A 16,166-nucleotide genomic window follows, 5' to 3' on the forward strand; every position below is an offset into this window, starting at 1 on the left:
CCGCTGTTGCTCACTCTGGCAATGGAGGAGACCCAGGACAGAGAGGTCGGATTGGGAATGGGAGGGGGAGTTGAAGTGCTGAGCCACCAGGAGGTCAGGTAGGTTATTGCGGACTGAGCGGAGGTGTTCGGCGAAACGGTCGCCCAACCTACGCTTGGTCTCACCGATGTAAATCAGCTGACATCTAGAGCAGCGGATGCAGTAGATGAGGCTGGAGGAGATACAGGTGAATCTTTGTAGCACCTGGAACGACTGCTTGGGACCTTGAATGGAGTCGAGGGGGGAGGTGAAGGGACAGGTGTTGCATTTCTTGCGGTTGCAACGGAAAGTGCCCGGGGAGGGGGTGGTGCGGGAGGGAAGGGAAGAATTGACGAGGGAGTTGCGGAGGGAGCGGTCTTTGCGGAAGGCAGACATGGGGGGAGATGGGAAGATGTGGCGAGTGGTGGGGTCACGTTGGAGGTGGCGGAAATGGCGGAGGATTATGTGTTGTATTTGCCGGCTGGTGGGGTGAAAGGTGAGGACCAGAGGGACTCTGCCCTTGTTGCGTGTGCGGGGATGGGGAGAGAGAGCAGTGTTACGGGGTATGGATGAGACCCTGGTGTGAGCCTCATCTATGGTGGCGGAGGGGAATCCCCGTTCCCTGAAGAACGAGGACATTTCCGATGCCCTGGTATGAAATGTCTCATCCTGGGAACAGATGCGGCGTAGGCGGAGGAATTGGGAGTAGGGGATGGAGTCTTTACAGGGGGCAGGGTGGGAAGACGTGTAGTCCAGATAGCCATGTGAGTCAGTGGGTTTGTAATGTATGTCGGTCAGGAGTCTGTCCCCTGCGATGGAGATGGTGAGGTCAAGGAATGGTAGGGAAGTGTCGGAAATCGTCCAGGTGTATTGGAGTGCCGGATGGAAGTTGGTGGTGAAGTGGATGAAGTCAGTCAGTTGTGTGTGGGTGCAGGAGGTGGCACCAAAGCAGTCGTCAATGTAGCGGAGGTAGAGGTCGGGGATGGGGCCCTGGTACGCATCGAACAAGGATTGTTCAACGTACCCGACAAAGAGGCAGGCGTAGCTGGGGCCCATGCGTGTGCCCATAGCTACGCCTTGTGTTTGGAGGAAATGGGAGGAGTCAAATGTAAAGTTATTGAGGGTGAGGACCAACTCCGCTAAGCGGAGGAGAGTGTCAGTGGCTGGGTATAGGTTGCTCCTCTGGTCGAGGAAGAACCGGAGGGCTCTGAGGCCATCCTGGTGGGGGATGGAGGTGTAGAGTGACCGGACATCCATGGTGAAGATGAGGGGGTGAGGGCCCAGAGAGTGGAATGTGTGGAGGCGGCGGAGAGTGTCTGAGGTGTCTAGAACATAGGTGGGGAGGGATTTGACCAAGGGGGATAGGATGGAGTCAAGGTATGTGGAGATGAGTTCGGTGGGGCACGAACACGCAGAGACAATGGGTCTGCCGGGAGAGCCGGGTTTGTGGATTTTGGGGAGAACTGTTGATTGATGGTCGGTGTGGACTCAGTGGGCCAAAGGGCCTGTTTCCAAGCTGTATCTCTAAACTAAACTAAATCTGACTAAAAGTATTGCATTATTGCTGCTGAAATAGAGTATCACTTCTGATTTCTATGAAACAGGTTAATCATACCTAACAGAGGAAGCTGGTTGTGAACCCTTAGTATTCATAACTATTTTCATTGCATGTTATAGAAGCAGAATGATCAGCCATGATCACATTGAATGGCGGTGCTGGCTCGAAGGGCTGAATGGCCTACTCGTGCACCTATTGTCTATGATAGGACAGATTTGATGCAAGCTTTAAAAGCCCTTTTGCAGAATAATTCAACTTCCCGAGACTTTATCAGATTGAAGTGCTGAATGTGTGGATAGACTCGGGGGAACATCGCTGCTTAATTTTCAAAGGAGAAAGATCAGGAGCACCTAAAGGACTATAAGTCGCAGAGCCAACGACCCCAACCTTTCTATTTAGGTTCAAAAAATGTAATCTACTGTCCAATTGGAGCTTTTCCCAACCTTGCACCTTTACTAACAACCTAGCAACATACTAACAGCTCTGTGCTTAACCAATGCAGCCAATGGTTTAAAGTGCACTATCTAAATATCAAAACTGGTGACTGCACTAATTCCATGAATTAGCAGCGTAGGTCCCAGGTCTCTGGTCAAGATCTCCAGCTGCTCCAGATACCTTTCATGCAGAGCAAGGTCTGCTGGTGGTCGAGGCAGATAGAGGAAGCGGATTGCTGGGTGGGTGTCCTGCTCCAGAATCATTCTATTTACAGCTATCAAATAGTCGTTAGAGATTTTCATTGCATTTGAAGGGAAATTATTGACAAAGTTCCCTTCGTTATTACTGTGGTCAGGCACCTGCTTGTGCCAGTGTAGAGCAGCAACACTATCCCAGTGGAGAGTTTTAATTGAACCTTTGATGCGAAGCTGACCTAGAAGTTGTTTCAGTTTCTTCTCGTGCTCCCCAGCACTGTTCCCAGATTCCACACACAGAAAGATGCGCAGCCTGGCTTTCCTCCAGGAACGCACCATGTTGAGAATGCACGCCATTTGTAACAGGAACAGGCTGCATGTATCTACATAACTGGCGCTGTCTGGACGGAGTGGATTGAGTGGCCACACATCTATGGAGACCTCGTAGTTCTTCCGACTGAACAGGTCAGCTTTGTTTAGCTGGTTGAAGTATCGGGCTAAGCAAACATTTTTTAACATTTTGATGGAATCGGAGATAATGCCAACATACTCCCTGCCTGACAGCGCCTTGGCAGCGGAACGATGTCTGGCTGGAGGGAAATGAGGCAGAAGGCTGGAACCTTGATCACTGCTGATTGAAAGACTACTTTCTGAAAAAGCTGGGATTTGCTGCAGACCATCCTCAGGAACAGAGTCATCGTAGAACCCCAGGATTAGGGTATTGGGTCTCATTCCACCTGCAAAACACAATAACAAGGACAGCAACTTACTGAATGCAGATGAAAATACATTTGTCTTAACTGATCACCCACAAGTAAATACAATTCCAATGGACATTGTTTAAAATGAGGTGATACTTTTGTTATTTACCTAGACCAGAGATGAATAAAAGATGCTGAACTCCATGACGGACTGAGTCAGAGAGAGTAAGGCTGACAAATGATTTAACATTCAGTGCATCAACCAGACTTAACCAGGAATCATACTGTGTTTGGAGAGGATCAGACGGCATCTCATCTGGAAAGCAGAACAGTGGGGCATTTAAGTTAATTTCACTTGCTTTGATGCATACTGTTATTTATCCAAATACTGATAATGACAAAAATCTTTTGACTACGAATACAATGCAAACTAAAATAACACCAGTCATTTTATATGAATACAACAGACAATCTAATAAATACTTTTGGAAAGATGCAAAGTTTTATAATAAATGAGAAAACTTGTGGTGGAATTGCTGCTTCCTCCTGGCTGTCGTTGGATTACCTGTCGTGTCCTGGTGATTAATGGTCACATTTACCGGCTGCTCCAGGCACAGAACTGACAACAGCAGAGTTTCAATATATTGGCCAAATCTTGCAACATAATTTGTTGCTTTTTTATGCAATGGTGGTAAATGTTCAACACAGGCTTAAATGTAGGTTCTCTGAATGGCTGTTACTCAAGTTCCTAAATCAATGATGAGTGTTTAATCTTCAAGATTCGCACCTCCCACCCAAACCTCAACAACCTCAGTCTCCCAACCACACACTGAATGTTTGTCAACTAAAAAGGTCCTGGAAGCTGAATTGTCTGTGTAGGAAAGAACTGCAGATGCTGGGTTTATACTGAAGATAGAAACAAAGTGCTGGATTAACTCAGCGGGTCAGGCAGCATCTCTGGAGAGAAGGAATGGGTGACGTTTCGGGTGGAAACCCTTCTTCACACTGTGGTCAGCCTTTGAGAGAAATTTGTCCAGTCAGAATGACCACCATCAATGTAATTTTCTGAATTATATATGCATAGCAAAAGTACTTGATTTGTGAATAGATATAAATCTAAGTTATCAAATGTCAGCTGCATGATGAAAGGCATTTTAAACAAATTCAATTTAGTAAAACCTGGCTCAGCAATAAAACTGGTATCCATCATGCTGTCACTGTATGTGGCAGGCAGTTTCATGTGCTGTAAATTGCAGTGCTAATAAAAATACATTTCTGATTTTTGAAATGATTATTATTTGCCCCATGGTTGTTTCAGATAAACAAATGCTTATTTTTAATGGTTACTTACTTCCATTATGGTTATTGCTGAGAGGGTTGGTGTGACAGGGGGCAAGGGAGAAATGGAAGGGAGGGTGCAAAGATTCTATTTGGTTAAAACTGTGGGGCCATTACTCGATGTAGATGGTACAGCACCAGCTGTGGAGCCATTACTCGATGTAGCCCTCTACCAGTTGGATGTGGAGGGTACAGCACCAGCTCGATGTAGAGGGTACAGCACTAGCTGTGGGAGAGGCAGAAGGCCTTACTGCTTCAGACAATAAAGCAAGAGAATGGTGGTCCTGGAGGTGTGAGCGGGGGGAGAGGACTTCAATTAAGTCAATAGTCCCAATAAAAGCAGAACAGATACACAGAAGGAATTCCTGAGAAGTAGTAGCTCAAGAGATCATGGATACAAAGGGAACAATGAGATCAGTTTAGTTTATTGTCACGTGCACTGGGTTACAGTGAAAAGCTTGTTGGAATCAAGAACTAAAAGGTCATAAGTAAAGGAAATGCAAGCAAAGCATTTGGATTTTAAACTAGTTGCTCATCATGAGTGTTTAAGAAGGAACTTGAGATGCTGCATAATCGAAGGTAGACAAAAGTGCTGGAGAAACTCAGCGGGTGCGGCAGCATCTATGGAGCGAAGGAAATAAGCAACGTTTCGGGCTATTCCATCACTCCATAGATGCTGCCTCACCCGCTGAGTTTCTCCAGCACTTTTGTCTACCTGCTCATCATGAGTGTCACTTTCATTCATTAAGAGGAAATAATTTGCCTCAACAATGGTTCTCAACAAAGAAACATAAACAGATGACTGAAAATAAACCCAATGCTGGGACTGGTGATTTCCTCACCTAGACTCATGAACGGAGGCTTAATATTTACCTGCTAAAAATGGGCAAAACATAACTTTGAAGGTTCTATGTGCGAATTGTTCAGTGCAAATATATACATAATATTATAACAATTTGCTAAATAAGATATATGTTTGGATTATATTTCCTACACCCACACCAAATAGCAACAGGTGAATAATGTATCCCAAGCATAGGCTTATGGGCAGAGCTATGTCTCAAAGGTCCATGGGTGGCCAGTACTGAAGTGGTTTTCTAACTACAGGTTGTTTGTGTGGCAGCAGGGACTTGACTGCTTTCCTCTGCCAAGTTTGGCCAGAATCCCACTCCCTTCACCACCTCCAGTTTAAATTCCATTTGGAATATTTTGGAGGACCAGAAACCAAGAACCAAGAATCTTGTTGAGCTCTATGGGTTAAAGATATCTCTCAACATTCTCTGGAATAGTGTGGATGGGGGATCTTGGACAGCATGGCCAAGTTGGACCAAAGGGCCTGTTTCTGGTCCATATGCATATAACTCTCACCTGGCAGCTGGTCTTTGTTGTCACCTCCCGTCAGCGCCATTTGGTTTGCTGAATGACCAGAGGTGTATCCATGCCCCATTCGAAGCAGCCTGGCCCTCTGGCATGACTTTGCTACTAGGACATCACTCTTATAGTTTCATGGTGTTTGTCACCCAAGGGATCCCAGCTTGTCCTTTGGCCACTCAGAAGAAACTATACAGACAGCCAAGATTCTTTGTAGATGGAACAAATCCTATACAATACAGAATCATTGGCATTCCTACCCAAGGCTGGCATTGAAAAGGATCACTAAATGATATGGCTGTGTAAAATAGGACATAGTCTTATATTAATGTCAGCATAAAGTATCACGACAAAGATGCTAGATTTTCATAGATTGGCTACAGAATAAATATTATGATCAGTTTTGAATGCCTACTTTAGAAGGAAAGTTAGACCAGTGGGAAATAAAGAAATAAACCAATGAAGGTATGAGGAGAGGCTCAGATTATAATATAAACATGGGAGGATTTTGGCAGTTCATTTGATCAGAGAAGGTCAGAGAGATAAGGTAGCAGGCTTCAAAATGCAGGTATAATTGAAGTAAGCATGGAAACATTATTGTTCCTGATTAGCAGGTAGTTAAAGTAAAAAAGGTGCAGAATTTTCATTCAGAAACAGGATAGTGAGGTCATGGAATTTCCTTTCATGTTTGTTGTTCCCAGTGAAACAAAGTGAAATTGGATACAGAGATGATTGAAAAAAGGAATTAAAGGGATACAAGATCACAGCGGGCAAAGATAATGAGTGCAATTTGCTTGAATGGAGAATAAACACTGAAATTGTGCTCAATGGCTTGTATTTAATGGCCTGTTACTTTGTGTTATTACTAAACATTTTTAAAGGATAGAAACAAAATCCATTGGAACGTTTTTGGGATCCTGATAAATATTTGAATGGGGGGGTACAGGAAAAGATTAACAAAAACCAATTAAGTTTAGCATTTTCAGAAAAACACGTTGGATATGTGTTGGTAGACACAAAATGCTGGAGTAACTCAGAGGGACAAGTAGCATCTCTGGAGAGAAGGAACGGGTGACGTTTCGGGTCGAGACCCTTCTTCAGACTGATATGTGTTGAATAGTTTCCTTTGGTGATGCAAGATGTTAATGACAGTATAATTTATTTAAAGTGAATCGATAAAAAATACTGTTGAAAATGTTGTAATATACGTGAATCTGTACATTGTCCGCAAATGAGGATTGTTTGTTGGTTTAAATGACAATCTAAGGAAAACAGGTCTCTGGGTAACACAATAGATTAAGCAGTGACGATAGAACAGCACAGTCCAGATTAAAAATGCCTCTCTTGTTACTGAAATAGTTCAATGTGTATTTGAAGTGAGGAGGATGCTATGAGGATGAACTGTAAGGAGGTTGCTATCAGGATGCAGGGTGACTTGAACAGGTTGGGTGAGTGGGCAGATGGATGGCAGATGCAGTTTAATGTGGATAAATGTAAGGTTATCCACTTTGGTGGCAAAAACAGGAAGCCAGATTATTATCTGAATGGTGTCAAGTTGGGAAAAGGGGAAATACAACGAGATCTGGGGATCCTTGTTTATCAGCCACTGAAAGTAAGCATGCAAGTACAGTAGGCAGGAAAGAAAGCGAATGGCATGTTGGCCTTCATAACAAGATGAGTTGTATTGGAGCAAAGAGGTCCTTCTGCAGTTGTACAGGGCCCTGGTGAGACCACACCTGGAGTATTGTGCGCAGTTTTGATCTCCAAATTTGAGGGAGGACATTCTTGCTATTGAGGGAGTGCAGTGTGGGTTCACGAGGTTAATTCCCGGGATGGCGGGACTGTCATATGTTGAGAGAATGGAGCGACTGGGCTTGTACACACTGGAATTTAGAAGGATGAGAGGGAATCTTATTGAAACATATAAAATTATTAAAGGATTGGACACGCTAAAGGCAGGAAACATGTTCGCAATATTGGGGGAGTCCAGAACCAGGGGCCACAGTTTAAGAATAAGGGGTAGGCCATTTAGAACAGAGATGAGGAAAAACTTTTTCACCCAGAGAGTTGTGAATCTGTGGAATTCTCTGCCTCAGAAAGCAGTGGAGGCCAATTCTCTGGATGCTTTCTAGAGAGAATTACATAGAGCTCTTAATGATAGTGGATTCAAGGGATATGGGAAGAAGGCAGGAACGGAGTACTGATTGTGGATGATCAGCCATGATCACGGTGCTGGCTCGAAGGGCCGAATGGCCTTCTTCTGCACCTATTGTCTATCATAAAGAGAACAAAATCAATTTTAGAAAACATCATCCAAGTGGAGCAGAGTCAAAATATAGCTGCTGCAACATTAATCTGTCTCTCATCGACATTCAATCCACACTAGCAGTTCCTCTGTCAAAATCTGACTGAAATGAGAAGTACCATTTTGCAATAATTTGAAAGATCATAAAACTAGTTCAGCATGAAGCAGAGACTTAATCCAGGTATTCAAAATTAAGATAAAATTCAAATCGGGAGAAATTTCTTCTATTAGGACAGATCAGATTATTCAGTGTTCAGATGAGAAGGGATTTGACATTTGTTACACAATGGGGTATATGATGTCTTGGAATACACAGAAAAACCCTGTAAAATTCAATTTTGTTTTGGATAATCAGGGATAAGGGGGAAACAGACTGTGGGAAGATTACATGAAATTCTCTCTTCCTTGCCCTATAAATATTCAATAAAAACATTTCATTGACATTTTCAAACGGAACAATTCCAGAACACACATTGAGAAAATGAAGAGAAACTTTGCCTAGGTGTAATTACTCCAGCACACAAAATGCTGGAGTAATTCAGCGGGTTAAGCGGCATCTGCTGAGAGAAGGAAATTCTTCTTCAAACATTGAAACATTGCCTACCTAGGTCTCCAGTCTGGACGTGGCCAAGCACATACAATCCACTTTTTTTCAGATCATTTGAGAAACAAATGAGTTGAGTGCTTGTCCTAGGATTGGCAACCATGAGCAGAACTTGTGGACGCCAGAACTTGACATGATCTTTACGGACATCTAGCATGAGAAGATACTTTCTAACCTAAAAATACAAACACATTACAGAATTCAGAATTATACGCAGAATTTTACTGCACAAATGATAGCATGAATTGATTTACCAGTGAGGAAACTGCAAAATAAGAGTGAAATGCAAATCAAAATGATCACAAGACATTTCTTCATTCAATTATGAAGAAGTTCTCATCTTTATACTTTGCATTTAGATGCCATTTCCTCAGTGACCTTGACATAACAGGATCTCATTGAGATTTGCATTTATTTGGTGAGAATCAATATGGTCACTGCCAATGATCTGTAGAAGAGGATTGTTAGATCAATAATAAGCATTTATGAAACAACATTTAACTTTGTCTAAGCCTCTGAATGTTACTATTAATCTGACATCTAGATTGGAGACAGAAGCCTGAAATAGTTATTACTGTAAAACAAAACTGACTTATTTCCCCAAATTAGCAAACAATGAGATCCAACTCTTATCAGGAACTGAACACTTGCTTATATTATTTTTATTTCAACAGAAAATCTTCTTGCTGTACATCTGCAAATATATTCTCAGGATTCATGTATAGTGAAATCTTGCAAAACTTTCAAAAATTCAGTTTATTTTTGCACTACCATTCCAGGTGATAGAGTGGGGCCCTTCCGCCCAACTTGCCCACGCCGACCAACATGTCCCTTCTACACTACACAGGTCAATGGCAATCTATCAACATACCAATGATTAAATCTCCTCTGAAAGGTTTCTCAACCAGTATGGACCGACTTGCTGCCTGTTTACACAGTGCTTTTGTTTCAGACTCCTACCACCTGCAATATGTCGGAGCTTACTGCAGCAAATCTGCCCACATTTTTACATCAATAAGTGACTTTAGCGATAAAAAGTTTCAGGTTCAATAGATTTCAGCTAACTTGGTTAAAAGTCGATTTCATCACAGATACAGTTGTACATTGGATGATTTGTATATGAATCTACTCCCCAGATGCTCAGAATGCACATCACCATTTCAGAAGATGTCTTCATCTTTAACTGTACCTGATGGAAGATTAGAGCTTGACTGATGTAACCCCAGCTGCTAGAGGGTGAGACATAGTGTAGTACCAGCAGCAGTATCAGCATGAATGCAATGCTGCATGAAGCATAGATGGGGCTGATCAGGAACATCATAATTGCACAACCAATAATGCCCAGCACACAAGTGTGCCAGGTGAAGTAACGAAACGTTGGCCTGAGAAGAGAAAAAATAATCATTTAAAAACTAACAAATAAGCTTAAGAGCACCTATTATAATGTGTTGTACAAATTAACTGCATTGTGTAAGGGGCAGCAGAATTATATCAACCTGAGCAAAAACTATTTGTTCTATGAAATGTTGTATCTTAACCTATCCTCTCCATCCATCCCCCACCATGTTAACGGTCCCACAGCAACAGAGGAACAATCAACAGCACCTTGTTCTGTTCTGCTTCTCAAACATATCAATACTTACCTGGAGGCAGGTTGCCCACCCCCCCAGTTGCAGATACAAGGTGGGAAATACAAGGGGTAAGTTTCATATCGACGTATAAAACACTTTTTATCAGCCTTCTGTTTTGCAAGAAAATTATTTATTCCACATTACTGGCAGAGAATGGTAATTGATTGACATTTCAGATGTACAGCAAATAGTTTATTCCTTTAATTCAAAGTCACTTCTTTTGAATTATCTGTTAATTTGAATTCCTTTCAAGCATAAACAGCCCCCAGTGCCGTTTGATTTAAATTGTGTTAATACAAGTTACTGTATAATCTGCAAGTCATCATTAACTAGAAACAGGCTCTACAAAGATGCATAAACCCACGGTGGGAAGTGTTATAAAGGAAAGGCTATGCAGGCACTTTGAATATTAGGAAAATTAAAATCATTATTTTAATTTGAATGAATGAATATTCTGAAGCGTGATTTTAGAGAGCTTGGAAAAGTGCTGAAAAGCAGGACCGTCAGGGTGGTTATCTCTGGTTTGCTTCCAGTTCCTCGTGCTGGTGAGAGCAAGAACAGGGAGATACAGGACCTGAATGTGTGGCTGAGGAACTGGTGCAGGGAGCAGGGATTTAGATTCTTAGATCACTGGGATTTGTTTTGGAGTAAGGGGGAACTGTATAAAAGGGACGGATTGCACCTTAACAGGTGGGGGACCGGCATTCTGGCAGGCAGGTTTGCCACTGCGATACAGATGGTTTAAAACTAAATAGGGGGGGGGGGGGGGGGGGGGGGGGGGGTGTCAATGGGATAGTCAAGGACGGAGTTAAAGGGAAAGGGAGTAAAGGGATAGTTAATTACCCCAGAATTAACGGGAAAGAAAGCTCACAAAGGGATAGGAGAGTATGGCCAAGTGTAATAGCGATCAATGTGAAAGATGAGATGCGAAAGGAATTAAAAGTATTGTATTTCAATGCGCGAAGTATAAGAAGTAAAGTAGATGAGCTTGAGGCTCAGTTAGAGGTTGGTAGATTTGACATTGTAGGGGTTACCGAGACGTGGCTGCAGGAAGATCGGACCTGGGAACTTAATATTCAGGGTTATACATCCTATAGAAAGGACAGGCAGGTGGGCAGAGGAGGGGGTGTAGCTCTGCTGGTGATGGATGGAATTCAGCCCCTTGCGAGGGAAGACGTAGGGACTGAGGAGGTAGAGTCACTGTGGATGGAGTTGAGGAATTGTAAAGGCAAGAAGACACTAATTGGTGTTATCTACAGACCCCTAAATAGTAGCCCGAATGTAGGGTGTAACTTGCAGCAGGAGTTAAAACTGGCATGTAACAAAGGTAATGCCACTGTGGTGATGGGGGATTTCAATATGCAGGTTGGTTCAGGACCCCAAGAAAGAGAGTTTGTTGAGTGCCTCCGAGATAAATTCTTAGAGCAGCTTGTAATGGAGCCGACCAGCGAAAAGGCAATTCTGGATTTAGTGTTGTCCAATGAACCAGATTTGATAAGAGAACTCCAGGTAAAGGAACCGCTTGGAGGTAGTGATCATAATATGATTAGTTTTAATCTGCAATTTGAGAAGAAGTAGGTTAAATCGGAAGTGGCAGTGATGCAGTTGAACAAAGGGGATTATGAAGGCATGAGAGAGGAGCTGGCCAAGGTAGACTAGAAAGGGATACGAGCAGGAATGACGGTGGAACAGCAATGGAAGGAATTTCTGGGCATAATCCGGAAGACACAGGATCATTTCATTCCAAAAAGGAAGAAAGATTCTAAGGGGAGTAGGAGGCAATCGTGGCAGACAAGAGAAGTTAAGGATAGTATAAAACTAAAAGAAAAGATGTATAACACAGCAAAGAGTAGCCGGAAGCCAGAGGATTGGGAAACTTTCATAGGATTTCATAGAAACTTTCATAGGACAACAGAAGGAAACAAAACGGGCAATACGGGCTGAAAAGATGAAGTACGAAGGGAAGCTAGCCAGGAATATAAAGAAGGACAGTAAAAGCTTTTTTAGATATGTTAAGTGAAAAAGAATAGCAAAGTCAAATGTGGGTCCCTTGAAGGCAGACACGGGTGAAATTATTATGGGGACCAAGGAAATGGCAGAAGAGTTGAATAAGTACTTCGGATCTGTCTTCACTAAGGAAGACACAAACAATCTCCTAGAAGTACTGGAGGACAGAGGATCTAAGGGGGTCGAGGAACTGAAATAAATTGTCATTAGGCGAGAGATAGTATTAGGGGTGCTAATCGGACTGAAGGATGATAAATCCCCGGGGCCTGATGCTAGTCCAGAATTTCTCTGGTCGGCTCCATTACAAGCTGCTCTAAGAATCTATCTCGGAGGCACTCTACAAACTCTCTTTCTTGGGGTCCTGAACCAACCTGATTTTCCCAGTCTACCTGCATATTGAAATCCTCCATCACCACAGTGGCATTACCTTTGTTACATGCCAATTTTAACGCCTGCTGCAACTTACACCCTACATCCCAGGGTCCTCAGGGAGGTGGCTCTAGAAATAGTGGACGCATTGATGATCATTTTCCAATGTTCAATAAATTCAGGATCAGTTCCTGTGGATTGGAGGATAGCTAATGTTATCTCACTTTTCAAGAAAGGAGTGAGAGAGAAAACGGGTATTTACAGACCAGTTAGCCTGACTTTGGTGGTGGGAAAGATGTTGGAGTCAATTATTAAAGAGGTAATAATGGGGCATTTGGGTAGCAGTAAAAGGATTAGTCCAAGTCAGCATGGATTTATGAAAGGAAAATCATGCTTGACTAATCTTCTGGAATTTTTTGAGGATGTGACAAGTAAAATGGATGAAGGGGAGCCAGTGGATGCATTGTATCTAGACTTTCAGGAAGCCTTTGATAAGGTCCCGCACGGGAGACTGGTGACTAAAATTAGAGCACATGGTATTGGGGGTAGGGTGTTGACGTGGATAGAAAATTGGTTGGCAGACAGGAAGCAAAGAGTAGGAGTGTCTGTGGAATTCGCTGCCTCAGAGGGCGGTGGAGGCTAGGTTCTCTGGATGCTTTCAAGAGAGAGCTAGATAGGGCTCTTAAAAATAGCGGAGTCGGGGGATATGGGGAGAAGGCAGGAACGGGGTACTGATTGGGGATGATCAGCCATGATCACATTGAATGGCGGTGCTGGCTCAAAGGGTCAAATGGCCTACTCCTGCACCTATTGTCTATTGTCTATTGTGAACGGGTCCTTTTCAGAATGGCAGGCAGTGGCGAGTGGAGTGCCACTAGGCTCGGTGTTGGGGCCGCAACCGTTTACCATATATATTAATGATTTGGAAGTGGGAATTAGGAGCAATACTAGCAGGTTTGCGGATGACACAAAGCTGGGTGGCAGTGTGAACGGTGAAGAGGATGTTAGGAGGTTGCAGAGTGACCTGGACAGGTTGAGTGAGTGGGCAGACGCATGGCAGATGCAGTATAATATAGATAAATGTGAGGTTATCCACTTTGGTGGCAAAAACAAGGGGGCAGATTATTATCTCAATGGGGTTAGATTAGGTAAGGGAGAGGTACAGCGAGACCTGGGTGTCCTTGTACACTGGTCACTGAAAGTTGGTGTGCAGGTACACCAGGCAGTGAAGAAAGCTAATGGAATGTTGGCCTTCATAACTAGAGGATTTCAGTATAGGAGTAGAGAGGTTCTTCTGCAGTTGTATAGGGCTCTGGTAAGACCACATCTGGAGTATTGCGTACAGTTTGGTTCTCCAAATTTGAGGAAGGACATCCTTGTGATTGAGGCAGTGCAGCGTAGGTTCACAAGATTGATCCCTGGGATGGCGGGACTGTCACATGAGGAAAGATTGAAAAGACTAGGCTTGTATTCACTGGAGTTTAGAAGGATGAGGGGGTATCTTATAGAAACACATAGAATTATAAAAGGACTGGACGAGCTAGATGCAGGAAAAATGTTCCCAATGTTGTGCGAGTCCAGAACCAGGGGCCACAGTCTTAGAATAAAGGAGAGGCCATTTAAGTGAGGTGAGAAAAAACGTTTTCACGCAGAGATTTGTGAATTTGTGGAATTCCCTGCCACAGAGGGCAGTGGAGGCCAAATCACTGGATGGATTTAAGAGAGAGTTAGGGGCTAGTGGAATCAAGGGATATGGGGAGAAGGCAGGCACGGGTTATTGATTGGGGACGATCAGCCATGATCACAATGAATGGCGGTGCTGGCTCGAAGGGCCGAATGGCCTCCTCCTACACCTATTTTCTATGTTTCTATATAGCCATCACTTTGGATTGTACATTTTAATCTTTATAAACAAAAATAACTTAATGTATGTAGACAAAAATGCTGGAGAAACACAGCGGGTGAGGCAGCATCTATGGAGCGAAGGAAATAGGCAACGTTTCGGGTCAAGACCTTTCTTCAGACTGATGTGAGGGGGGGGGAGAAGAAAGGATGAGGTGGAGCCAGTGGGCTGAGGGAGAGCTGAGAAGGGGAGGAGAAAGTAGGGACTACCTGAAATTAGAGAAGTCAATGTTCATACCGCTGGGGTGCAAACTGCCCAAGCGAAATATGAGGTGCTGCTCCTCCAATTTACGGTGGTCCTCACTCTGGCCATAGAGGAGGCTCAGGATAGAAAGGTCGGATTCGGAATGTGAGGAGGAGTTGAAGTGCTGAGCCTAACTTATGTATTGTCACCAAACTCAATAGCTTATAGTTCAGTCAGACATTTAGGTAGTAGACTTCACCACGTTATATATAGCGCGCCAGAGGTACCAATTTTTTTAAAGTAAATATGAACAAATTTATTCCCCAGCAAGGTTCAGTTCTACACCAGAGTAATGACAGTTGGGTTACAAGTAGTTCATATGGTTTTCTTTCTGAATGCTCTGTGCTGAAGTAATCCCAGCTAAGTCAAATCACCATAAAATATAAATCCAATAGAGATGCCAGATATAGCAAAGAAAATGTAATGGTATAATGCTGTGTAATGTAATGCTATCATAGAAGTGAACAGCACAAGGAGAGACCAAGAGGACAGTTGTTTATCAACTAGACAGAGAATGCACATTTCGTATATCCTGAAGAAAGCCAACAAAAAACTCAGCATCCAGACATTTTAATAACAATTCAGTTACAGCAGAGGATTTCAATGAATGATTGCTTCAAAATCTGCCCGCCACTACAATTTACCAATATATAGAATCTTTAATATATAAATAATGTGTTTTAATATATAAAGTATCTCAGGGCTCCTCGTGGAAGCACTGTAAAGAGTGGGAGTTATTGGCTCATATAATGTATATTTGCAAAATATTAAGTGACCAGTTTTGCTCTACAAGTTTCAATAAGTTGTATAAAAGCCCAAGGAAGAAGTGGACAGGGTGCAGAAGAGATTTGAGATGATATTGCCAGGATTGGAACATTTTAGTTATATGTCAAGCTGCATAAGATGCACTTATTTCTTTTGGAAAAGAAAAACAAAGGCAGTTAATTGAGGGCTTAGAGAAAGTAAACATGAAGGAACAATTAACGTTGGCAGAAGGGACAAAACCATGGGGCACAGGCTGGAAGTAAATGGTGAAAGGATGAGGGGGAAAGTTTCCATCAGTGGGGGAACGGGAACTCATTACCTGATTGGGCGTTGAAGTAGGAACCTTCACCACATTTATAAAGTATGTGGGTGTGATAGTGAGCAGCCGTGAGCTGCTGACCTGGTGGTGTAAGGGGAGGCTGGTCATTGAGTGGTACAGTCTGGCTCCCCGAGTAGTCCTTTTTCTAATTTCATAGATGGAGAGAAGGCAGCAGAGTGGGACCACACCTGGAAATAGAGCCAGCAATTGCTGAGTGAAAGCAGGCGACGGGGTGACAGGGTGTTAAGAATTAGGAGTTGAGTAATGGAAAATTTGTTCAGCGAGTGTCAGTAAGGCAGAGCAGATTGCAGAACTAGTGATTGGATTCATTAATAAATCAGAACAAAAATGAGAATTTAACATTAGAGGTGTTGGGAAAATGACAGCTTGAGTTGTTGATATTAA

At 43.1% G+C, this 16,166-nt stretch overlaps 1 protein-coding gene across 2 annotated transcripts in view; it reads right to left on the minus strand.

Annotated features, from left to right (window-relative positions):
- Nucleotides 1-1,484: 1,484 nt before the first annotated feature.
- LOC116979668 (solute carrier family 12 member 9-like) overlaps nt 1,485-16,166 on the minus strand; it is a 105,204-nt gene continuing 90,522 nt past the window's right edge. For both annotated transcript variants that reach the window (XM_033031341.1, XM_033031340.1), the window contains exons 10-13: nt 9,714-9,906; nt 8,525-8,699; nt 3,076-3,222; nt 1,485-2,942 (exon numbers count right to left, since the gene is read on the minus strand). In XM_033031341.1, coding sequence (XP_032887232.1) covers nt 2,101-2,942; nt 3,076-3,222; nt 8,525-8,699; nt 9,714-9,906 — 1,357 coding nt within the window. In that variant the 3' untranslated portion in view covers nt 1,485-2,100. The remainder of the gene's footprint in view (nt 2,943-3,075; nt 3,223-8,524; nt 8,700-9,713; nt 9,907-16,166) is intronic.

The sequence above is a fragment of the Amblyraja radiata genome, chromosome 13 (assembly GCF_010909765.2).
Source record: "Amblyraja radiata isolate CabotCenter1 chromosome 13, sAmbRad1.1.pri, whole genome shotgun sequence".
NCBI lineage: Eukaryota > Metazoa > Chordata > Chondrichthyes > Rajiformes > Rajidae > Amblyraja > Amblyraja radiata.